Source organism: Thamnophis sirtalis, unplaced genomic scaffold, assembly GCF_051295495.1.
Source record: "Thamnophis sirtalis isolate CommonGarterSnake01/CBP01778 unplaced genomic scaffold, rThaSir2_p1.2 scaffold_9, whole genome shotgun sequence".
In the NCBI taxonomy this organism is placed as follows: Eukaryota; Metazoa; Chordata; class Lepidosauria; order Squamata; family Natricidae; genus Thamnophis; species Thamnophis sirtalis.
This window is the reverse complement of record NW_028261389.1, coordinates 6,303,420-6,329,524: the sequence shown is the minus strand read 5'-3', so window position 1 is coordinate 6,329,524 and position 26,105 is coordinate 6,303,420. Positions and strand designations below refer to the sequence as shown.

Genomic DNA, 26,105 nt, shown 5'->3' with positions numbered 1-26,105 from the left:
TTTTGTTTTTCTGTAAATCCATGTTCAGGTCTTTCTATCTTTACATTTAAATTAAATTTAACAGAGTTGGAAGGGACCTTGGAGGTCTTCTAGTCCAACCCCCTGCCTAGGCAGGAAACCTTATACCGTTTCAGACAAATGGCTATCCAACATCTTCTTAAAGACTTCCAGTGTTGGGGCATTCACAACTTCTGGAGGCAATTTCTGTTCCACTGGTTCATTGTACTCACTGTCATTTTTCCTCAGTTCTAAGTTGTCCTAAGTTCTAAGTTTTCCTAAGTTCTAAGTAATTTCTCCTCAGTTCTAAGTTGCTTCTCTCCTTGATGAGTTTCCACCCATTGCTTCTTGTCCTGCCTTCAGGTGCCTTGGAGAATAGTTGGACTCCCTCTTCTTTGTGGCAACCCCTGAGATATTGGAAGACTGCTATCATGTCTCCCCTGGTCCTTCTTTTCATTAAACTAGACATACCCAGTTCCTGCAACTGTTCTTCCTATGATTTAGCCTCCAGGCCTCTAATCCTCTTTGCTGCTCTTCTCTGCCCTGTTTCTAGAGTCCCCATATCTCTTCTACATCGTGGCAACCAAAACAGGATGCTGTATTTCAAGTGTGGCCTTACCAAGGCATTACAAAGTGGTATTAACACTCCACGTGATCTTGATTAGATCAGAAGCAAAAACTTGAAGGCTAGGACGAAGGAGGATGAGAACAGTGAGAACAATTAACCAGGGGAACCGCTTGCCTCCAGAAGTCGTGGATGCTTCATCACTGGAGGTTTTTAAGAAGAGACTGGGCAGCCTGAAATTGTATGGGGTCTCCTGCTTGAGCAGTGGGCCGGATGAGAAAGACCTCCGAGGTCCCTTCCAGCTCTGGTCTGATTCCGAGATGCATCCATTATAGCGTAGCACAGGAACATAGGTTGCTGGCTTAGTACTTCTGGCCAAACTTGATCCAGCTCAACTAACGAGAACGAGGGTGCAAGGGAGCCCTCCTCCCTTTCCTGGCTGTGAATGATGGGAGCTGTGGGCTGCTTCCTCCCGGGGATGTCACATTGGGGAAGGCACCCCTTGTGTATTTCCGTAAAGTTCTATCTGATCAAGATGAAGGCTGATTACATTTGAACTGCAGTTGAATCCGACCTCGAACGTCCTGTTTGGCCAAAAGTCAGCCCCCCTGTGGTTTACTTACTCATTTCTGAAATAGCGAGGAGGGAACTTCTTTCTCTCTCTCTCTCTCTCTCTCTCTCTGCCTTTTACACTCCCCTTTTCCTATTTCCTGCCTGTTTTACTTTTTCAGACCAATTGCACTTTCGGCTACATATACAGGGTTAGAGTCAGTGGTGGGTTCCTACCAGTTTGGCCCTGTTTGGCTGAACGGGTAGTGGTTTGATGGCCTAGGTTACTGGAACCAGCAGCGACCCAGGCCTGCCACGCCCCCAAACCGGTTCTCCTATGGGGCCACCATCTTGATTTTCGGTTCTGCGCAGGCGTAGAACAATTGGAATTGCAAGAATGTAATTTTTTTCCCTTTTTAAAAAACTTTATGCGCGTGCGCAGACCTAATTTTGTGCAAATGTGCACATGCGTAGAGCATGTGTTTGGCGTGAGGGCGAGTGAAGCGACCGCACGTAAAATTTTTGCACACACCAAATCGGTAGTATTGTGGGAGCAACCCACTCCTGTAGGGAGTCCTCGGTTTATGACCACTGCGGAGCCCAGAATTGATGTGGGCCGAGTGGAAAAAATTGTCGAGGGAGATCTGCCCCGTTTGAAGACTTTTCTTGACGCAGTTGCTAAGTGAATTGCGGCAGTTGTTAAGTGAGTCGCACAGCTGTTCAGTGAATTTGTCCTCCACGCTGACTTTGCTTGTCAGAAGGGGATCCAGTGGCCCTGTTACACGGCAACTATCGTAAATATGTTGCTGAGCAGCCAAATGTAAATGACGTGATCATGGCAATGAAGTAGCGGTCATTAAGTGTAAAAAATGGTCATACGTTACTTTTTTCAGTGATGTTGTAACTTTGAATGGTCACTAAATGAACTGTTGTAAGTGGAGGACACTTGGGATGTGGTTGGGTCAATGGCTAAGATGCTGAGCTTGTTGATCAGAAAGGTGGGCGGTTCGAATCCCAAGCGCCGTGTAATGGAGTGAGCTCCCGTGACTTGTCCCACCTTCTGCCAACCTAGCAGTTCGAAAGCATGTAAAATATGCAAGTAGAAAAATAGGAACCACCTTTGGTGGGAAGGTAACAGCGTTCCGTGAGCCTTCGACGTTTAGTCATGCCGGCCACATGACCAAGGAGACGTCTTCGGACAGTGCTGGGTCTTCGGCTTTGAAATGGGGATGAGCACCGCCCCCTAGAGTCAGGAATGAATAGCACATATGTGCGAGGGGAACCTTTACCTTAAGTGGAAGATTACCTGTCATATGCCAGTGAAGAGAACCTGCACTTATTTAAGACCATTTTTATATCTTGAGAGCTGCAAGAAATAACGTATTTGGCTGTAGGTTTATGCATCTCTTAACTTTCTCTAGAGAGCCAATACTTGTTAAGAGTCACAGCAAGCTGGTTGCACTTCCACCCTACTGAGGTCTATGTGAAATCCATGTTGCAAAGGTGCATTTTCAAGAATTCACATGGCAACAGTGTGTTTGTGGACTGTGCGGGTTCAGTTGATAGAAGAGGCTCAGGATTGAAAGGAGAGGTCCTTGGTGCTATCTGAGCTTGGTGGTTTTCTTGCAGATGTTTTGTCACCAGACTAGGTAACATCATCAGTGTTAGAAGGGAGTGAAGTTTGATTCTTATTAAATGCTAGTAACTTCGCCCTGCCAGTATTGGTGGGAGTTTTCTTTGTGGTTTCTTCATTAGGCTGTTGTTTACTGTTAATTTTGTTTGTGTAAGATTGAGATTGTCTTGGCAACGTTTCGGCGAGGTCTCACTCGCTATATATTTGTTTTCGTAGATTTTCACGGTACAAGTATGCAGGTCTTGGCGTATTCGGGTCTTTTCACGTGTAAGATTGAGAGTATCTTGGCGACATTGCTCGCACAAGAACAAAGCCGAAGGTACCAGCCTGAAGATGGCGTGGGACCCCGTTGAAACATCGCCAAGATAGTCTCAATCTTACACGGGGAATCTTACACACATACACACACACACAAACGTTTTTATATATAGTATCTAGATTATGGAAATAAGAGTCAAAATCTAATCAGTTCAGGTGCTTGGTCAATGAGAAACATTTGTCTCACGTACCCGTTTTGGGAAATTACTCTACAGAGCAAACCTTTTTTTCTGTTTTACTCACAGCTTACTAAAAAAAACCCTTTCTGCCACTAGTTGTTGGGGTAGTTTTTCCTGATAAGATCACTTTATTCTTCCCCTGAGTTCAATGTGGTTCATATCGTAGGTAAAATGCTGGTGGATTTTATCAATTACTTTGTAAGGGAAGAAAATTAAAGAGTATTGGCAGCGAAAGTAAACTTGAATATTTCGTAAGCACTCAATATTGAAGCATTTCATCGGAGAAAATGTTCCACACGAGAAAGCCAACAAATACTTAATTACCAAGCTGTAATTTATGGAAAGGTATCAACTTGCCAGAAGTTATTCTGAGGCTCTGAGGAAATCTAACCTCTAACATCCAGGTTTTGTTACTTTCCTCGGAACTAGACATGATAGCAATAGCACTTAGACTTATATACTGCTTCACAGTGCTTTACAGCCCTATTTATGTGGTTTTAGAGAATCAGTCTTTTGCCCCCAATAATTTGGGTTCTCATTCTACCCACCTCGGAAGGATGGAAAGATGATTCAGCCTTGAGCCGGTCAGGATCGAACTCCTGGCAGTGGGCAGAGTTAGCCTGCAGTACCATATTCTAACCACTGAGAAGGAAAGGAAGGAAGGATAGCAATAGCACTTAGATTTATATACCGCTTTATAGTGTTTTACAGCCCTTTCTAAGCGGTTTACCATCATCCTCTTGCCCCCAACCATCTGGGTCCTCATTTTACCCACCTCGGAAGGATGGAAGGCTGAGTCAACCTGGAGCCTGGTAAGATTTGAACTGCCGACAGCCAGCAGAAGTAGCCTGCAGTACTGCACTCTAACCACTGAGCCGCCATGGGTCTTGGATTTTGGTTTCCCATCATAACCAATTCTTTTATAATTGGTCCCACATATCATCATCCTTCCAGTCATTATCTCTCCACTGCAGGATGAAGGCCTTTTCCTCGTGGTTCCAACCGATATGGTCTTGAACTTTCTTTTGCCCATTGGGCCAAAATTACTTGCTGATGTCGTCCATCCATCTTGTGCTAGGTCCCTTCTGTGGACCCTTTCGATCAAGTGGGATCCATTCCATGACCACCTGGGTCCACCTGCCATCGGTTCTTCTTGCTCTGTGAGCAGGCCGTTTCCATTTCAATTCTTTTCTACTCTCTTGATGGCATCCGTATGCTTTCGTTTGTTCTGTAAACCCATGCTCAAGTCTTTCTATCTTTAAATTTAAATTGAAAAGAGTTGAAAGGGACCTTGGAGGTCTTCTACTCCAACCCCCTGCTTAGGCAGGAAACCCTACATCACTTCAGACAAATGGTTATCTAAGCTCTTCTTAAAAACTTCCAGTGTTGCAACATTCACAACTTCTGGAGGCAAGTTGTTCCACCGGTCAATTGTTCTCACTGTCAGGAAATTTCCTCTTAATTCCAGGTTAGGTTAGGTTAGGTTCATTTCATTTCTATGCCGCCCTATTCCTGGAGGGACTCAGGGTGGCTAACAAACCCAAGGGGGGGGGGGATAGTACAGACAAGGCAATACAACAAGCAGATACAGAGAAAACAATTTTTAAAAACAATCAACAGTCACACAATTCGAGCGGGGAAGGGAACTCATCAACCCCAGGCCTGCCGGAACAGCCAGGTTTTAATGGCTTTACGGAATGCCTGAAGGGAGGTGAGGGTCCGAATCTCCGCGGGGAGTTCGTTCTCTCCTTGATGAGTTTCCACCCATTGCATCTTGTCCTGCCTTCAGGTGCTTTGGAGAATAGGTTGACTCCCTCTTCTTTGGGGCAACCCCTGAGATATTGGAAGACTGTTATCATGTCTCCCCTAGTCCTTCTTTTCATAAGACTAGACATATCCTGCAACCGTTCTTCATATGTTTCAGCCTCCAGTCCCCTAATCCTCTTTGTTGCTCTTCTCTGCACTCTTTCTAGAGTCTCCACATCTTTTCTACATCGTGGCGACCAAAACTGGATGCAGGATTCCAAGTGTGGCCTTTCCAAGGCCTTATAAAGTGGTATTAACTCTTCACGTGATCTTGATTCTCTCCCTCTGTTGATGCAGCCTAGAACTATGTTGGCTTTTTTGGCAGCTGCTGCACACGCCTGGCTCCTATTTAAATGATTGTCCACTAGGACTCCAAGATCCCTCTCACAGTTACTACTATCTTGTCTTGTGATGCCCAGCATGGCTCTTCGTGCTGTTCGTAGCTTTTGTATCTATTGTGAGGTTATTGTCCATGTTTCACCAGCATATGTTGGGGCACGCTGATTGAAAACTTTTCTCTTCGGGCATAGCGGGAGGCTGTTCTGGAAAATTACACTTAGCTTGTTGAATGCGTGCCAGCCACATTTAACACATTGTTAACTTCCTTTATTGTATTACTTTCCAGGAACGCGGTGACTCTGTGGCTAAGACGCTGAGCTTGTCGATCAGAGAGGTCGGCAGTTCAGTGGTTCGAATCCCTAGCACCGCATAACGGAGTGAGCTCTCGTTAACTGTCCCGGCTTCTGCCAACCTAGCAGTTCAAAAGCATTAAAAATGCAAGTAGAAAAATAGGGACCACCTTTGGTGGGAAGGTCACAGCGTTCCGTGTGTTTAGTCATGCCGGCCACAAGACCACGGAGACGTCTTCGGACAGCGCTGGCTCTTCGGCTTTGAAACGGAGATGAGCACCGCCCCGCCCTAGAGTCGGGAACGACTAGCACATTTGTGCAAGGAGAACCTTTACCTTATTACCTTCCACTGAGATCCATTGGTCTTGCATATATACATGTTTTAATGATGTATCAAAGTATGATTGCGAATGGAACCACTGGAAATAACAATAGTGTTATAGGCTTATATATTGCCCCATAGTGCTTTATGGCACTCTCTGGACAGCTAGTCAAGTAGAAGCATTATTTGCTCCCAACCATCTGGAGTCCTTGTTTTAGTGACCTGGGGAGGATGGAAGGCTGAGTCCGTCTTAAAACTGTCAGGATCGGACTCCAGGCTGTGGACAAAGTTTGCTTGTACTTAAAAGAGGTGCAATGGCTTAGCGGTTAAGAATGTTGAGCTTGTCAGCTGGAAAGCAGGTTCGAAACCCGAGTGCTGCGCAACGGGTGAGTGCTGCGCAACGGGTTCCTTGCCTCAGCTCCCACCCACCTAGCAGTTTGAAAGCATGCAAATGCGAGAAGATAAATAGATACCACTTTGGTAACAAAGTCACAGTGTTTCATGTGGCTTTGGTGTATGGCCATGCTGGTTGCACGATCATGGAAAATGTCTTCAGACAATGACGTCTCCCTCGGCTAAGAAATGGAGATGAGCAGCGTTCCCTAAAGCTGAAGACGACTGGACAGGAAAAGCTTTATTATCTTTACCTTCTACTCTGCCACCAGGCCTCCCGCTGGTGTTAAGGATGACATGGAAACATTTAAGGAACCCAGAAGATGACGACATGCTCTCAATGAAACAATTATGACCACCTACCACGTAATTACTGACGGTCTCTGTCACGACGCTTCGAACGGGGACTTTGGAGCTTCCCATGGCGGAGGGTGCAGGGGAAGATGGCGGTATCAGAGCTGCAGCAAGGGCAGCCGGAGGGACGGGGGGCACCACCAAAGGAGGAGGGGGTGGAGGGGTGACGTGGACAGGAGCTGGTGCCGGGGAGGGAGGCGGTGGAGGCGTTTTGGGTCGAACCAGGAGAGGTAACGGTTTAGGCTCCGTAGCGGGCATCACTTTGCTGATGACACTGTCAGACAAAAAGAGAAAGAGTGGACAATTCAGCATTAGACAATTCATTCAATTAAGCAAAACTGATGCACAGTTAAGGGGGGGAGGAAAAGACATAATTCTGTTCACGAAGTAGTAGCAGATTTAGAATTTAGAATTTATTTGTTATTTATAGGCCACCCTTTTCCCTGAGGGGACTCAGGGCGGCTTACAATTCATGGGAAGGGGGGTGCAAGATAAAACATAAGACAGTGCGTAAATAAAAAATAAAACAATAAAACAAAACTTTCATTCAGCATTCGGGTGGGGCGGATTAGAATCTTATCCCCAGGCCTGACGGGGATTATGTTATTCATAATGGCATCAAAGAGAATAAGGGAAGGAAACCAAAGTTACATCAAATTCCAACACAGGTACTGTGGTCCTCGACCTACGACCACTTTACATTGCTAAGCGTGCCAGGTTCACGTAACAACTCTAACTGAACAATGGTGATTCACTTAACAACCGTGGCAAAGAAGGGCATAAAATGGGGCCAAGCTCACCAAGCAACGGTCTCGCTCAACAACAGGCGTTTTGGACTCTACTGTTGCCATTAGTGGAGGAGTGCCTGTAATTCTTTCTTCCCTTCTAGTCTGACTGCCTACATGCGTCTTGCTGGATAAAAGAATCAGAATAGAGCTGGAAGGGACCTTGGAGGTCTTCTAGTCCAGCCCCCTCCTCAAGCAGGAGATCTTATACCATTTCAGACAAGTGACTGTCCATTCTCTTCTTAAAAACCTCCAGTGATGAAGCACCAACAACTTCTGGAGGCAACTTCTGTTCCACTGGTTAATTGTCCTCACTGTTAGGAAGTGTCTCCTCAATTCCAGGTTGCTTCCCTCCTTGATTAGTTTCCATCCATTGTTTCGTGTCCTGTTTCTAGTGTTTTGGAAAATGCTGTAAATTGTCCCCCTCTTCTTTGGGGCAGCCTCACAAATACTGGAATACTACTATCAAATCCCCCCTAGTCCTTCTAGCAAAACCAAATCCTCCAGCCGTTCCTCACGGTTCCACCACAAAACCGCGTTCGACTAAAGCGCGCTCGACGAAACCGCATAGCTGACGTCATCAACAGGGCGACAACAGGGCGGAGACAGAAGAACGCTGTAAACGCTAAACCTAAAATTAACCTCTAACCCTAACCCTAACCCCCCTAAACCTAACCCTAACCCTAACCCTTAACCTAACCCTAACCCTTAACCTAACCCTAAACCTAATCCTAACCCTTAACCTAACCCTAAACCTAACCCTAACCCTAACCCTTAACCTAACCCTAACCCTTAACCTAACCCTAAACCTAATCCTAACCCTTAACCTAACCCTAAACCTAACCCTAACCCTAAACCCAACCCTAAAGCTAACCCTAAACCTAACCCTTACCTTAAGTTGAATCGGCTTGCTTTCAAAGCGCTATTTAAAGTGCCCTTCTTTCTCCGCGCTCGCTGTTGTCGCCCTGTTGATGACGTCAGGGACGCGGTTTAATCGGGTGCGGCTTAGTCGAGCGCGGTTTTGTCGCGCCACGGTTCCTCACATGTTTTAGCCTCCAGGCCTTTAATCATCTTAGTTGCTCTTCTTTGCACTTTTTCTAATGCCCAAGGTAAATTTCAGGATCCTGAATACGAAGACTTTCTGTTCTCCGAGCTTACCATTTCGCAAACCACCGCCAAAGTCTCTCAAACCTGAGCTGCAAGTATTTTCTATTATTTCAAAACGGCAACTCTTGTGTTATTCTTTTATTCCGACAACGACGAAAGCAATAACCCTTAATTAGGGTAAATAATATTACACAGGATATATATTGTACTCAGCAGGCAACTATTAATTGCTGCCTTCTTTATAATATAAAGCAGGGTTGCATTGCAATATATAAACAGAGCAGCTAGATTCCATGGGCTAGCATGGAATCTGTTCAGAGTGGGAGAGGTAGGCCCAGCAGTTACCTCCAAATGTGCAACTGAAAAAAGAAAAGGAAAGGAAAGGAAAAGGAAAAAGAGGAGGAATCTTGGGGGTTGTAGTCCCCACATTTTTGGAGAATGCCAGATTAAGAAACAATGCTTTGGAGAAAGAGCAGCTAAAGTGTACACAGGTGGTCCTTGCTTTATGGCAACAATCAAACCCAAAACTTCTGTTGCTAAGCAAGGCAGTCGAAGTGAATTTTGCTCCATTTTACAACCATTCTTGCCACCATGGTTAAGTCAGTAACATGGTTGTTAAGTGAATTTGGCTTCCCCATTGGCTTTGCTTGTCAGAAGGGGGGCAAAAGGGGATCATGTGACCCTAGGGCACTGCCCCGTCGTAAAAAATGAACAAGGGGTCCAAATTTTGATCGCGGAGATGCTGCAACGGTCCTGAAGTATGGAAAAACGGGCCTAAGTCACTTTTTTCAGTGCTTTGTAGCTTCGAAAACTCACTAAACTTCCCTTCAAGATTGCAAGTGAATTTTGTTTTATAAGGAGTGGTACCTTCTGCGTATCAAGATGGAAAATTTTAAAGAAGCTCCAACAGGCAAGAGGATAATGGGCATTCATTCACCTATTGGGAAACTTTTATTTTTCTATGATTATCTAATTAGCATCTTGATTAGGTTTGTCTACATAACACAGCCTTGGCTTAGGAGTGGAAAGAAGGATTCAGGATGAACTTAAGAAAGACAGGAAGGTAGAATAGAATAGAATAACAGAGTTGGAAGGGACCTTGGAGGTCTTCTAGTCCAACCCCCTGCCTAGGCAGGAAACCCTAAACCATTTCAGGCAAATGGCTATGCAACATCTTCTTAAAGACTTCCAGTGTTGGGGCATTCACAACTTCTGGAGGCAACTTCTGTTCCACTGATTAACTGTTCCCACTGTCAGAAAATTCCTCCTCAGTTCTAAGTTGCTTCTCTCCTTGATTAGTTTCCACCCATTGCTTCTTGTTCTGCCCTCAGGTGCCTTGGAGAATAGTTTGACTCCCTCTTCTTCGGGGCAACCCCTGAGATATTGGAAGGCTGCTATTATGTCTCCCCTGGTCCTTCTCTTCATTAAACTAGACATACCCAGTTCCTGCAACCGTTCTTCATATGTTCGAGCCCCCGTCCCCTTTGTTGCCAGGTGTCGAGAGCCATTGTTTCTGCTACTAACCAGGGTTTCTGTTCAAGTGCAGATTCCCCAAAGGACAAAGTAAAACAGGCTAGAAAAGATTGGAAAGCCATTTGTCTGAAGTAGAGCCCCTTCCAAGTCTGTTTTTATTCTGCAGTTATTCCGCTAAGCTTTTTAAAAGGGAGAAAACACTCAAACCTAGTTTGCTGTGGGCTTTGGAAGGACAATCGCCTTAAAAGCCAACATCTGCTTTGCGTGGTGATGGTAAGTAAACAGAAAAATGCCTATTAAAAAGTAATAAAAGACTTTTTGTAAAAGATGAGAAGGGTGACAATTAGTTCCCTTTGGCAAGACTGTCCCCACAGCCCATTGTGACTGTTAAAAGAGGGTGAAAATTTGGGTGGGTCTTATACACCGAATGTAGCCCCACCCACCCAGCAGCCCCAACCCTTTGGCCTCTGCCTCCCAATAATGTACCTCTTTGCAGCAAACGGGGGCTTGGGGAAGCTTCAAAAAGCCAGAGCAATCTCGGCAGCCTTGGAGACATTGAAAGTGAAACTTGCTGTTTGCTCCAGGAGGCAAATTGCTGGGAAGCAAAGGCAGATTTTTTTTATATATATTTCCTTGTGCTAATCAGGTTGTTTCCTGCAAGGAGGTGAGTCAACAACTATCAATGCCTATGGAATGTTCAAATCATTAGACTTATTTATTTAAAGACTTGCTTTATTATTGTTCTAGACAACTTAACAAAATGAAGAAGCTTTTCAAAATAAATGCTTCATCTGAAGAGAGGCCCGGTGCTATTGTTTTAAAAAGTGCTATTCTTTTAAATAGCAGAGAATAACTATTCTTCCAGAAAGCACATCAATTTTAACAGCATCTGTGCAAGTACAGTCTGAAATATAACGCTACAAACATTGTATATTGTCTGTGCTGTTTGTTGCAAGGAGGCAAATTGCTGGGAGGCTGAGGCAGATATTTTTCCCTTGTTTTCCTCCCCAAAATCTAGGTGCGTCTTATACTTTGGAGTGTCTTATACTCTGAAAAATACGGTAAATGTTCTCATTATACAGGACTGCGGTTGACTGAATGCTAGTGAGGGTAATTAGGGTCTCTGCTCAATATCCCACGGACCCAGGCCCCATACGCAAAAGAAAACTAGTGGTATACTCTCCTTCCGACCCATCAAATGTGGATCTTCCTATTGTCAGATGCAGGCGACCAAATCCACTTGTGAAAAAACCCAACTCAACAACTTCATTGTGTTCTACCTATATTACAAGAATCTCCCCGGCCTGCTTGGCTTCCTTTAGGAACAACCAGATAGGGTTCCATGGAGTTTAGGGGTGTAGTCAGGCTGAGGCGTCTTGCAGCTGCATAAGGATTCTAGGCTAGTTCCCTGCTTGACTCCTCCTCCCTGCCTGGCTGGGAGTTTCTCAACACCTACTCTTTATTTAGGCGTTGTCTATAGAAAGCAGGCCACCAACATCCACGGCTTTTGTTGCCAAACAGTTTTGGTTGGGGTATCAGGGACTGCTTTGACAGTTCCTCCTCAATAGCAGAATAGGTAGCCCTCAACCTATGACCACAATTGGGCCCAAAATTTCTGTTGCTAAGTAAGACCGTTGTTAAATGCCCCATGTTACAACCTTTCTTATCACAGTTGTTAAGTCAATCACTGTGGTTGTTAAGTTAGCAACACGATTGTTAAGTGAACCTGGATTTCCTATTGGCTTTGCTTGTCAGAAGGGGGGCAAATGGGGATCATGTGACCCCAGTACACTGCCCCGCGTAAAAAATGAAAATCCAAATTTCCGAATTTTGATCACGGTCCAGATTTTGATCACGGAGGTTCTGCAACAGTCCTGAAGTATGGAAAAACGGGCCTAAGTCACTTTTTTCAGTGCTTCGTAGCTTCGAAAGCTCACTAAACTTCCCTTCAAGATTGCAAGTGAATTTTGTTTTATAAGGAGTGATACCTTCAGCGTAGCAAGATGGAGAATTTTAAAGAAGCTCCAAGAGGCAAGATGATAATGGGCATTCATTCACCTATTGGGAAACTTTTATTTTTCTATGATTATCTAATTAGCATCTTGATTAAGTTTGTCTACATAACACAGCCTTGGCTTAGGCGTGGAAAGAAGGATTCAGGATGAACTTAAGAAAGACAGGAAGATAGAATAGAATAGAATAGAATAACAGAGTTGGAAGGGACCTTGGAGGTCTTCTAGTCCAACCCCCTGCTCAGACAGGAAACCTTACACCACTTCAGACAAATGGTTATCCGACATCTTCTTAAGAACTTCCAGTGTTGGAGAATTCACAACTTCTCTAACATTACTAACTTACACTTAAGTTAGTAACACGGATGTTAAGTGAACCTGGATTTCCCACTGGCTGTCTTTGTCAGAAGGTCGCAAAAGGGGATCACATGACCCCAGGACATTGCAACTGTCATAACTATGAGTCGGTTGCCAAGTGTCAGAATTCTGATCATGTGACCATGGAGATGCTGCAATGGTTGTAAGTGTGAATAATGGTGATAAGTCCCTTTCCCCCCCAGGTCTGTTATAACTTCCAAGGGTCGCTAAACAAATTGGTATTAAGTAGGGGACGATCTGTACAGTTAGTCCTCGACTTACCAACAGTTCATTTAGTGTCCATTCAAAGTTACACCACCACTGAAAAAAAAGGGACTTACGACTGTTTTCACGCAGCGTCCATGGAAAGTCATGTGATCAGAATTTGGACACTTGGCAGCTGGTATGTATGACCTTTGCACTGTCTCGGGATCACGTGATTCGTGACCTTTTGCGAACTTTTGACAAGCAAAGTCAAGGGGGAAGCTAGATTCGCTTAACAACTGTGTCGCTAACTTAAACACCCGCAGCGATTCACTTAACAACTGTGGCAAGGAGAGTCCGTAAATGAGGCAAGACTCACTTATCACATGTTTCATTTAGCAACAGGAATTCTGGGCTCCATTGTGGTCATCAGCCAAGGGCTACCTGTATTCATTTCTGTCCGTGTCCTGCTTCTGTTCTCTAATCCTAAGCATCCACAATCTCGTCTCCTCGCCGTTCTCCATGGGGAAGGAGTGACTGACAGGCCGTATTTGAAATGTTTATTTAGAGAATGTGGCCTAGTTATCTCAGGTATCATTTCCACAATCCAGCTGCCACTCCCTTCAGCTAATAATGTTCTCCAGGAGTAGAAACTGCTTTGCCTTGCGCCACTCGGCTGCGATGGGGCAATTTTCAAGAGGGGTGGTAGCCTTATCATCCTATCTGAAGGCAGGAGATGAGAGGTGGCAATGCACGGCAGGTAAACCGAAGTCAAATCATTTTAATTATTTCTGTTTGTTCCTACATCATCACCTGGGGACCGCCCATTTCTCTCTCCCAGAGCGCGACCCTGTTTAATCAGGAGCGTTGCTTGAGTCTTCCCTTGTGTAGATGAACTTCAAGACTCATTTAGAAACTTAGGTCAAAAAATAAACAAATTACGAGCTAGGGAGAGATAGTCATTGGGAAATAACTACTATGTGGAAAACTTTCATAACCAGAGACAGCAAGATAACACCTGCCAAGCCGCCGTAGAGGTACACTCTTCTTCCCTTGAATATACAGATAGTCCATGGCAGATTAAAATAATGTCTTGTCCTATCTAAAGAAGCATCATGGTGCAAAGGAAGAGATACACTGAATTCTGACATGTCTGGCTGAAGGACAGCAATGGCCATAGAAATGCACTTACAGCGAGAATTGCATTGGAAACATTAGGAAACTCCTACAGATGAAAATATAATTTAAAAAATATTAGAATGCGCAGAAATGGATAGGTTGACATTAAAGATAAAGGATAAGGAAGATACAAAATATTTTTTAACATGGGGTTTGTTTCATCGATGGTTGGACAACAGAGGTAGAAATTGGAAGATGAAAGATCCCCACCATATGTACAAGAAAAGAATGATAGATTATCACTAAAAGAATGATAGATTATCACTATGTATAAATATTATTATTATTATTATTATTATTATTATTATTATTATTATGAATAAGTAAATTGATCCAGACAATACACTGTTTATTAAGCATTTATGTATGCCAAAGAAAAATGTATAAATATTTTTTTTTAAAAAAGAAAGAAATACACAGATTTATATACCACCCCATAACGCTTTCTCTGAGTGGTTTACAATGTCAGTTTATTGCCCCCAGCAATCTGGGTCCTCCTTTTTCCGACTTTGGAAAGATGGAAGGCTGAGTCTTGAGCTAATTAGGATTGAACTCCACGCTGTGGGCAGAGTTTGTTTGCAATGGTGCATTCTAACCACCGTGCTACCAAGGCTCAGATTTCAATTAGTACACCAGGAAAAGTAGAGACTTGTCTGAAAACCTGGACATGTTAGATTTGAGAGTAGAGGTAGTCCTTGACTAACAGCCATTTGTTTAGTGATGATTTCAAAGTTACAACGGCACTGGAAAAAGCGATTCATGACCGTTTTTCACACCTATGACCATTGCAGCATTCCCATGACCAGAGGATTTAAATTCAGATGGTTGACAACTGGCTCATGTTTATGATGGTTGCCGTGCTCTGGGGTTATGTAATCACTTTTTGCAGCCTTCTGACAGGCAAAGTCAATGCGGAAGCCAGATTCACTTAAGAACCGTTTTACTCACTTAACAACTGCGGCAAGAAAGGTTGTTAAATGGAGCAAAGCTCATTTGAGGACCATCTTGCTTTGCAACAGAAATTTTGCACTCAGTTGTGATTGTAAGCCTGTATACCTTCCTTCTAGAATAAGACAGCTTCCTAACATCTCCCAAAAGAATGGGATGCTTAAATTTGGTTCAGTATTTGATTAATAAGGCACCATGCTAAGCCACCAAAAGTAGCCAAGCCCTGGTATTTGATGTATCTCAGAAGCATGGGACTTGTGTGACTTTGTGATTTTGCCTAGAACAAGGGTAACATGATTTCAATATATGAGTTAATGGAAATAAAACAATTTTCTGGATCAATTCAAGCTATAGGTTCTCATCCTTTCACTTTAAATCACAGTGAAACTGTATTGGCATCACATAATTATGCTTTTCCTGGCAAATAGATGGGGAAGAAATGGAGGCAGTGATTTTGTTTTCCTGGGCTCCCAAGATCACCGCAGTTGGGGACTGCAGCCAAGAAATTAAAAGACGCTTGCTCCTGGGGAGGAAAGCTGTGGCAAATCTAGACAGCAGACTAAAAAGCAGAGACATCACCCTCCCAACACAAGTGCATATAGTCAAGGCTGTGGTTTTCCAAGTTGCAATGGATGGCTGTGAAAGCTGGACCATAAGGAAGGCTGAGTGCCAAAGAATGGAGGACTCTGGTGCTGGAGAAGGACTCCTGTGAGTCCCTTGGGCTGCAAGGCGATCAAACTGGCAGTCCTGGAGGAGATCAACCCTGACTGCTCTTTAGAAAGCCAGATCCTGAAGAGGAAACTCAAAGACTTTGGCCACCTAATGAGAAGGAAGGACTCCCTGGAGAAGAGCCTCATGCTGGGAACAATGGAGGGCAAAAGAAGAAGAAGACGACAGAGAAGGAGGAGGCTGGATGGAGTCACTGAAGCAGTCGGCGTGAGCTTAAATGGACTCCAGGGGATGGTAGAGGACAGGAAGGCCTGGAGGAACATTGTCCCTGGGGTTGCGATGGGTCGGACACAACTTTGCAAATAACAACAACAATTATGCTTTGGAAGGAACGGAAGCATCGTTTGAGGTGGACTCTTTTATGTTTTGCAGAAAACAGACTGCATCTTTATTATGAGTTTTTGGTTTCAGAAATAATTGGAGCCATAATCTGGAAACCAGCTGAGGGATGGTTATAAAAGGTAAAAGGTAAAGGTTCCCCTTGCACATATGTGCTAGTTGTTCCCAACTCTAGGGAGCGGTGCTCATCTCCGTTTCAAAGCCGAAGAGCCAGCGCTGTCTGAAGATGCCTCCGTGGTCATGTGGCCGGCATGACTCAACACCAAAGGCGCATGGAACGCTGTTACCTTCCCACCAAAGGTGGTCCCTATTTTTCTACTTGCATTTTTACGTGCTTTCGAACTGCTAGGTTGGCAGAAGCTGGGACAATAACGGGAGCTCACTTTGTTACACGGCGCTAGGGATTCGAACCACTAAATTGCCGACCTTTCTGATCGACAAGCTCAACGTCTTAACCACTGAGCTACCACGTCCCATTGAGGGATGGTTATAGCTTGGTGCAAAAGTTTATGTCTCGAGGCCGAGAAAAGGCTCCATTTGTTGAGAGTTGTTGTTGTTGTTCAGTCACAAAGTTATGTCTGATTTTCCGTGGCCAAGCAAGCCGGTCATTAAGGGAGTCACAACCAATTTTACAAGCTACTTGCCCAGGGTTGTTAAGCGAATCATTTGCAGTTCTTAAGCGAATCATATGGCTATCAAGCACATCTGAATTCCCCATTGATTTTGACCTCGGCGACACGGCAACCATCACAAGTAGGAGTCAGGATTAGGACACTGCAGCGGTCATAAATGTGAGACAGTTGCCAAGCGCCTGTATTTTGATCACGTGACCCTAAGGATGCTACAACAGTCGTATGTGTGAAAAACAGTCGTTTTTCTCAACGCCGTTGTAACTTTGAACAATCATTAAAAGAACTGTCGTGAGTCAAGGACTATCTGCGTTTTAAAAAACAAAAAAAAAGTGCCTCAAAAAACTGCATTTTTATTTCTTAGCCAGTGACAGAGGCAGATTCTTCTCCCTTTAAAAAAAAAAAGTGAATAAAATCCAGATCCTTTCTGAGCATGGGAATTCCTCAAAAGTCCCCATCTTTTTTATATATTTTTAAGAATAAAAATTACCAGTCCCACACCGAAGATGCTCAAAGCAGTAAGATCGCAGATTAATTTTTCCACAGGTTGCTTTGCCTGGCAGTGTTTTCTTTTTGTTAAAAAAAAAAAAAGAACCCCAGGATTATACCCTTCATTAAGAGATAAAAAATAAATTAAGGGTTCTTTTTTTTCCCTTACCTCCCAACAAAAAATTGCCACCTCAGAAAGAAGACGGAGTCTGTGAGAAAACCCTCGGAGCCATGCTTGATGATTCTTCCCTCAACCACATCAACCTAAACTTTAAAAAGTACCACGCGCCACTCCCTTTCCAAAAGATGTGAGAATGGGTAAAAACAGTATTTCTCAACCTCAGCAAGTTTTAAGGTGTGTGGACTTCAATTCCCAGAATCCCCTACCCAGCAGAGAATAGCTAGGCTGGGGAATTCTGGGAGTTGAAGTCCACTTAGCTTAAAACTGCCTGGGGAATAGCTATACTGGGGAATTCTGGGAGTTGAAGTCACCACATCTTAAAACTGCCTGGGGAATAGCAATACTGGGGAATTCTGGGAGTTGAAGTCCATTCAGCTTAAAACTGCCTGGGGAATAGCAATACTGGGGAATTCTGGGAGTTGAAGTCCACTTAGCTTAAAACTGCCTGGGGAATAGCTAAACTGGGGAATTCTGGGAGATCTTTCCCAGGCATTTTGCAGCTGCAATTCCCACAATTCTGTGGGAACCATACTGACTGTGAAACATGGAGCAAGCTATGCTGGCTGGGGAATTCTGGGAGTTGAAGTCCACCCAGCTTCAAATTGCTGAGCTTGAGAAACGCTGGATTAATATTATGGTGAGAAGCTCCAGAGCTCAAAAATCCCGTTTTATTTGTTGCTTGCTCTCCTCCAAAAATCCTACAACTTGAGAAAGGAAACAGTATACAGGTAGTCCTCAACTTACAACAGTTTGTTTAGTGACAGTCCAAAGGTACAACAGCATCGGAAAAAGCAACTTATGATCATTTTTCACATTTATGACGATTGCAACATCCCCATGGTCACTTGATCAACATTCAGATGCTGGGCAAGTGGTTCATATTTATGACGGTTGCAGTGTTCCGGGAGTCACATGATCCCCTTTTGCAACCTTCTGACAACGGGGAAGCCCAGAGTCCCTTAACAACCGGGTTGCAACTGCAGGGATTCGCTTAACTTCTGTGGCAAGAAAGGTCGTAACATGGGGCAAAAGTCACTTCCCAAGCAGAAATGGAGGGCTCAATGGTGGTCGTATGTCGAGGACTACCTGCAATTTGTAAAACTGCCAGAAAGGACCCCAAAACCAAACCACTTAACGACAAGTAGATTGAATGAAAGCCTAACCATAGACAAGGAACTCTGATGCTCACGCTTTGTGCGTTGAGGGGTAATTCTATGCTCCCACGTAAACGAAAGACTGGCACGCTTTGGATACGGGGATCCTTTATTCGGCCTCCGAAGAGGCTCATGTGATCCTCATTTATTTCTATTTAACAATGGGAAAACTGGAGAAGTTGCCTGAAGTTCCCCACCCTGTCTAGAGCTGTAATTTCATCTAAGTGGCCTAGTTCTGCAATTAAAACCAACATTATTATCCCCATGGCACAGCAATCCCAAGGGTGTTTTTTTTCGCCCCAAGAAACTGAGCACAATACACTTAAAAAAAAAAAAAGAATTTTTTTTTTTTTAAAGTCACCTTTTTTTCTTTTTAGCTTTGGAAGTTTCTACTCAACGCAGCTCTCCCAACCTCACCTTCGCAGAGAAGGGAGCGTGTTCTTCCAGTCACCCTGAGTAGGTAAGTTACCTGGGGTTGTGGTGGCTTGCAAGTGGCGCAAGCTGCAACACGCCGCACCTGAGGTTCAGCACACCCCCAAGATGTGAAATAATTCCCTATCTTTGGATGCAATTTATATGAGATTTCAATCTCATCCTGGCTGGCGAGAAAGCGCTGAACCTTATTAAGACAAAAGAGAACGGGGCGAGGGAGAGAAAGAAAGACGTCTTGCAAACTTTTCTGGCCGAAAAAGAAGAAAGAAAGGACAGAAAGAAAGAAAAAAAGAAAGAAAGAGAGAGACAGAGACACACAGAGAGATAGAGAGAAAGAAAGAAAGAAAGAAAGAAAAAGAAAGACAGAGAGAAAGAAAGGAAGAAAAATACAGAGACAGAGAAAGAGAGACAGAGAAAGAAAGAGACTGAGAAAGAAAGAAAAAGAAAGAGACAGAGAAAGGAAGGAAGAAAGAGAGACAGACAGCCAGAGAAATAGCAATAGCAATAGCAGTTAGACTTATATACCGCTTCATAGGGCTTTTAGCTCTCTCTAAGCGGTTTACAGAGTCCGCATATTGCCCCCACAGTCTGGGTCCTCATTTTACCCACCTCAGAAGGATGGAAGGCTGAGTCAACCTTTGAGCCGGTGAGATTTGAACCGCCAAACTGCAGTTAGCAGTCAGCTGAAGTGGCCTGGAGTACTGCACTCTAACCACTGCGCCACCTCGGCTCTAAGAAAGAAAGAGGGAGACTGAGAAAAAGAGAGAGAAAAAGAAAGAGACTGAGAAAGAAAGAAAAAGAAAGAGAAAGAAAGGAAGAAAGAGACAGACAGAGAAACAGAGAAAGAAAGAGACTGAGAAAGAAAGAAAAAGAGAGACAGAGAGAAAGAGACAGAAAGAAAGGAAGGAAGGAAGAAAGGAAAGAAAGCAAGAAAGCCCCACAACTTTCTTTCTCCTATCCCCATGATGGAAGACCCATGGCATGCGTGCTGCAGGTGACACGCAGAGCCCTTTCTGCAGGCATGTGAGCCATTGCCCCAGCTCAGGTCCACTGCACATGCATACGAGCCAGCCAACTGATTTTTGGGTCTTTGCCATGCATGCACAGGAGGTCACACATGCAACAACACCCCCCCCCCCCCCGGTGGCCTGTTTTTGCTCCCAGGAGGCTGCAGGGAGGACTACTAGGCCCAAAGTGGGGCACGTGGTGGTCGCACAGGCATGTGTGGCGGGAGAAGGTGGAATGCGGGGGCGCACGGGGCAGGCATGCATTGCATTATGGGTATGTGCTTTGAGCACCCAACGACAAAAGGGTTAGCCATCACTGTCCTATCTTATTTGGGGAAGCAGTGAAGGTTGCTGGACGTGATAACCAAGGAACCGGCCTGCCGCATCGTCGGTAAGCGAGAATGGACCACCTGTGCGTAGTACTTGGCATTTTGTATTGCAAGGAACCACAACTTGGGCATGCCAAAAGTGTTGTGCCCAGGAGTGTGGCTGCCCTGTTAGATTTGCTAATATTCTGGTGAATATTTCTGTGTTTGGTGGTTAGAAGCAAACAGCAACACCTGTTTGCGAGCTGCTTGTTGGTGCTTGTTGCTTGTCGGTCCAGGGGTGTCTGAGAAGCCGTCTCGCCCCAACCCTAAAGAGAGAGCCAACCTAGAATTAAGGAGAACAATTCATCAATGGGATAACTTGCCTCCGGAAGTTGTGGGTGTGCTATTGCTGCAGGTTTTCAAGAACAGATTGGATGGCTATTTGTCTGGAATGGCGAAGGACAGGGGTCTCCAACCTTGGGTACTTTCAGCCTGAAGGACTGGCTGGGGAATTCTGGGAGTTGAAGTCCTCCAGGCTTAAAGTCAGCTGGCTGGGGAATTCTGGGTGTTGAAGTCCTCCAGGCTTAAAATGAGCCGGCTGGGGAATTCTGGGACTTGACGTCCTCCAGGTTTAAAGTGAGCTGGCTGGGGAATTCTGGGAGTTGAAGTCGTCCAGGCTTAAAATGAGCCGGCTGGGGAATTCTGGGACTTGACGTCCTCCAGGTTTAAAGTGAGCCGGCTGGGGAATTCTGGGTGTTGAAGTCCTCCAGGCTTAAAATGAGCCGGCTGGGGAATTCTGGGACTTGACGTCCTCCAGGTTTAAATAGCAGTAATAGCAATAGCAGTAGACTTATATACCGCTTCATAGGCCTTTCAGGCCTCTCTAAGCGGTTTACAGAGAGTCAGCATATTGCCCCCAACAATCTGGGTCCTCATTTTACCCACCTCGGAAGGATGGAAGGCTGAGTCAACCCTGAGCCGGTGAGATTTGAACCGCTGACCTGCTGATCTAGCAGTAGCCTGCAGTGCTGCATTTAACCACTGCGCCACCTTAAAGTGAGCCGGCTGGGGAATTCTGGGACTTGACGTCCTCCAGGCTTAAAGTGAGCCGGCTGGGGAATTCTGGGAGTTGAAATCGTCCAGGCTTAAAGTGGCCAAAGTTGGAGACCCATGGTGTAGGGTCTCCTGCTTGGGCAAGAGGGCTGGACTAGAAGACTAGCAACAGCACTTAGACTTATATACCGCTTTACAGTGCTTTTCCAGCCCTCTCTAAGCGGTTGACAGAGTCAGCCTCTTGCCCCCAAGAATCTGGGTCCTCATTTTACCCACTTCGGAAGGACGGAAGGCTGTAAGTCAACCTTGAGCCTGTTGAGATTCGAACTGCCAAATTGCCGGCAGCTGGCAGTCAGCGGAAGTAGCCTGCAGTGCTGCACTCTAACCACTGCGCCACCACGGCTCTTCAAGTTATAACTTTGAACGGTCACTCAATGAATTGTTGTAAGTTGAGGATTAGCTATACAAGACTAAGTGCTCTTGCTATCTCCATTTCCATGCTGCTTGTCCTCTTGGTTCTTAGTCCTTAGCTAATCTTCCTTAATTTTAATTGTTTTTTTTATTATCTTCCCTATCGTAAGACTCCCAGAGTTGCTGCAACAGTGAGATGGGCGGCATATTAATTTATTTCAACAAAAGAAGCAATAAACACCACAAACTCATTCTTGCATATAATAGCCTCCTGTGGGTTGGCATCTCCAGATGGGGCTGGCAGGGTCAGCTGGGACTTCTGGAAGTGAAACCGGCCAACTGAAGGTCGATCTACCTACAGCTAGTCCTCGGCTTACGACCACAACCGAGCCCAAAATTTCAGTTTCTAGACAGGACAGCTGTGATGCTGATTTTGCCCTATTTTACAGCCTTTATTTCTTGCCACAGTTGTTAAGTGAATCACTGCAGTTGTTCAGTTAGTAACAAGGTTGTGAAGTGAGTCAGCCTTTCCTGTTGGTCTTGGCTTGTTTTAAGGTCACAAATAGGGAATCCCGTGATACTGTGACTGTCATAAATGTGAGTCAGTTGTCTGAATTTTGATCATGTGACCATGGAAGTAAGTGTGTGTGTGTGTGTGTGTGCGCGCACACTGCAAGTGACCCAAAATTACCTTTTGGTAACATGGTAAAGGTTCCCCTCGCACATATGCGCTAGTCGTTCCTGACTCTAGGGGGTGGTGCTCATCTCCGTTTCAAAGCCGAAGAGCCAGCGCTGTCCGAAGACGTCTCCGTGGTCATGTGGCCGCCTTGACTCAACGCCAAAGGCGCACGGAACGCTGTTACCTTCCCACCAAACGTGGTTCCTAGTTTTCTACTTGCATTTTTTAAGTGCTTTCAAAGCTGGGACAAGTAACGGGAGCTCACTCCATTACATGGCCCTTGGGATTCGAACTGCAAAACTGCCAACCTTTCTGAATGACAAGCTCAGCATCTTAGCCGCTGAGCCACCACGTCCCAATAAACCAACAAGCAAATAAACAAACGGTCATAAGTGTGAAAAACAGTCATAAGTCACTTTTTTCCAGTGTCACGATCACTTAGCATGTAGTTGCAAGCTGAGACTATCCCTAATTCACTGTAGTTGACCTGCAAAATTATGTTTCTTCTCACTTCTCTTCCCCCCCAGCTGTCCCAAACATGACAGGATATAAATTTCTGAGCAATTAGTGAGTTTTGTGGCCGACCCTCACGCTTTGGTTAAGGAAGTTTCATTTCAGTAAAATAAATCTAAAGCTCAAAGCCAAGAGTTATAAAGATTTCAAAATCTGTAGCTTGGTGCTTGCCTTAGTTTTTAGTATGGTACTTATCTGATCCTGGGGATACATTATAAAACCACTAAATATATATATATACATATATTTCTGCTTTTATACCCTACCTCATCCTGCTCTCTATATAACCGCGGAGCGTGCTTTGAAAGCATTTATCCAAAGCGGGTTTCAATTTTCACCTGCAACATTCACATTTATAGATTGCCATCATTTTATACCGTCCTTTAAGCGCAACGTGATGAATTATGGCTTTTATTTGGCAGAAATAAACCCAAACTACTGGCAGCTTTGGAAGTTTTGAAGTGCTGAAACTTTTGCCCCAATGAGGCTTAGCAACAATTCCGTGAAATATCGGTTCATTTTATAATAATATTGTCTTGCTTGCAAAGCTACGCTTAATACCTGTACTTACTCAACATTTTTTAAAAAAGTAAATAAAGTGCAATTGCACAAAAAGAGTTTGTGGGTGTTTGTGTACATCAGGTGTGTCCCACCCATAGTCTGTGGGCTGCCTGCGGTCCTGGGACAGCTGGTAATGTGGCCCCACCAGGTTGTAGTCCTCAACTTAGGACAATTGAGCCCAAGGTCTGTTTTCCTAAGGGAGACAGCGGTGGAGTGAATTTCGTCCCATTTTATGACCTATCTTGCCACCGTTGTTAAGGGAATCCCTGCAGTTGTTAAACGAATAACGCGGTTGTGATGGGAGTCTGGCGTCCTCGTGGACTTTTGCCCGTCATAAGGTCACAAAAGGGGATCACACATGACCCCGGGACACTGCAGCGGTCATAAATGTGAGGCAGTTGCCAAGCATCTGAATTTGGATCGTGTGACTATGGGGGAATGCTGCAACGGTTGTAAGTGTGAAACACGGTCATAAGCCACTTTTTTTCAGCGATGTTGTAAGTTTGAACGGTGATTTACGTGTTGTCAGTCGAGACTCCCTCTATTATGTGATTTAAATACATTAACTATATTATATATTTTATACGCCACCCAGCCAAGCCAAAAGGTTGGACACTCCTAGTGTACATACCGGTAGTAGCATTAATTAAACAGATCATAGGCAGATATTCAAAAACGTTGGTCAACCATCTGTCTGAAATGATATAGGGTTACCTGCTCGAGCAGAGGGTTGGATTGGAAGACCTCCAAGGTCCCTTCCTACTCTGTTGTTCTTTTACATACGGGATTGTTACAATTTTTAATAAGGCAGAATTTTTGACATCATCCCTATTTTTATGGATAGTATCACTGTGCAATTTATTCACTAGAGGGCAGTGCACTTGGGGAATTCTGGAAGCTGAAGTCCTTCCTCTTGCAAAGGTTGAGAAATTGGGCTAAGCTGACTTGAAAATTCTGGGAACTTTAATCTTAACATATTTGGGTAGTAGGAAGTTGGAAAAAGCTTAGAAAAGATTTTAAAAAATGAATCTTTCTCCTGAAATGCCTCGAAGTTTTAATAGTCCCAATAATGAAGTTTATGGAACAGTAGACAACAATGTTATGCAATTTAGTATTTATTAAATGTATATGCCGCCTAGCTCGCTAGCAAACATTAATGGGTGGCTTACAGTATCGTAAACAGCGACGTAGACCGTGGCACGACAAAACCGCGGTCCACTAAAGCGCGCCCAATTAAAGCGTGTCGCTGACGTCATCAGCAGCGCGACAAAAACGATCGCGGAGAAAAAAGGGCGCTTTAAAAAGCGCTTTTAAAGCAAGCCGATTCACGTAAAGGTAAGGGTTAGGTTTAGGTTTAGGTTTAGGGTTAGGTTAAGGATTAGGGTTAGGTTTAGAGTTACATTAAGCGTTAGGGTTAGGTTTAGGGTTAGGTTAAGGGTTAGCGTTAGGTTTAGCGTTAGGTTAAGGGTTAGGTTTAGTGTTAGGTTTAGGGTTAGGTTAAGGGTTAGGTTTAGGGTTAGGTTTGGGGGGGGTTAGGTTTAGGTTTACGCGTTAATTTTAGCTTTACCGCTCACAGCGTGCTTTTTTCGCCGCACTGTGATGATGTCAGGTACGCGGTTTCGCCGAGCGCGCTTTAGTTGACCGCGGTTTTGTGGTGGAACCGACGTAGACAGTTAAAAATATTAAAAAGTTAAGAGTGAAAATTAAAACATCGACAACACTGGTCGAAGTATTGTTTCTAACCTGGCTTCATCAGGCAAAAGAAAAGGAATATATGCAAACAAAATTATTTTTATGGTACAGGAAAAAAACTAAGATGTGCTTAAATTTGTTTTTTTTTAAAAACCTTTGCCGACGGTAAAAGGCAGCTTAATGCAAACTATAAAACCGGGATGAATTTATGCGCGTTTCATCAGAGGAATGCTACAGATAAGATGTACCTGATGCTATCGAAAGCTACAAAATACAGGAAGCCCTTGTGTCATCAGTTGGGGTCTTGTATGAACAGGCTGAATGTGGAAACGGTAGCAGCCCAAAAAAAGTGTGTGTGTGGGGGGGGGAGAGACTTCAGAGGAAAATATATGGATAGGATGCATTTTAATAGAAAACATTAGCCTATAAAGGGACAGAAAGAGCCGGCGCTGGAGAAACTGTGGAGATCCTAAACTTAAAGAAATCTTGGATTTTATTAGATCAGTCGGGCTTAAATAATACGATAACATTTCAAACATCCTCATTATATGTTTTATTTGTATCCCACCTTCATTTGTTTTGTAAACAACTCAAAGTTGTAAATCCTCCTTGTTTTCTTATTTTCTCCGCAACAGCAATCCTGTTAAGTAGGTTGGGCTGAAAGAGTGGGACTGGACTAAGGTCACCTAAGGTTTGGCTTTCATGCCTAAAGCAGGATTAGAACTCACATTCTCCTAGTGGTTGATCAATGACACTTAGTCAATTTTCATGCCTAAAGTGGGACTAGAACTCACATTCTCCTAGTGGTTGATCAATGTCACCCAGCTGGCTTTCAACCCAGAAGCGGGACTAGAACTCACATTCTCCTAGTGATTGATCAACGACCCGTAGCCAGCTTTCTTGTCTAAAGCGGGACTAGAACTCACATTCTCCTAGTGATTGATCAATGACACTTAGTCAATTTTCATGCCTAAAGTGGGACTAGAACTCACATTCTCCTAGTGGTTGATCAATGTCACCCAGCTGGCTTTCAGCCCAGAAGCGGGACTAGAACTCACATTCTCCTAGTGATTGATCAACGGCCCGTAGCCAGCTTTCTTGTCTAAAGCGGGACTAGA

The 26,105-nt window shown here is 44.3% G+C and overlaps 1 protein-coding gene across 3 annotated transcripts in view; it reads right to left on the bottom strand.

Annotated features, from left to right (window-relative positions):
- The window catches only part of TAF3 (TATA-box binding protein associated factor 3), a 171,135-nt gene that overhangs the window by 10,366 nt on the left and 134,664 nt on the right, over positions 1–26,105 (bottom strand). For all 3 annotated transcript variants that reach the window (XM_087722715.1, XM_087722714.1, XM_087722716.1), the window contains exon 5: positions 6,755–7,019. In XM_087722715.1, coding sequence (XP_087578841.1) covers positions 6,755–7,019 — 265 coding nt within the window. The remainder of the gene's footprint in view (positions 1–6,754; positions 7,020–26,105) is intronic.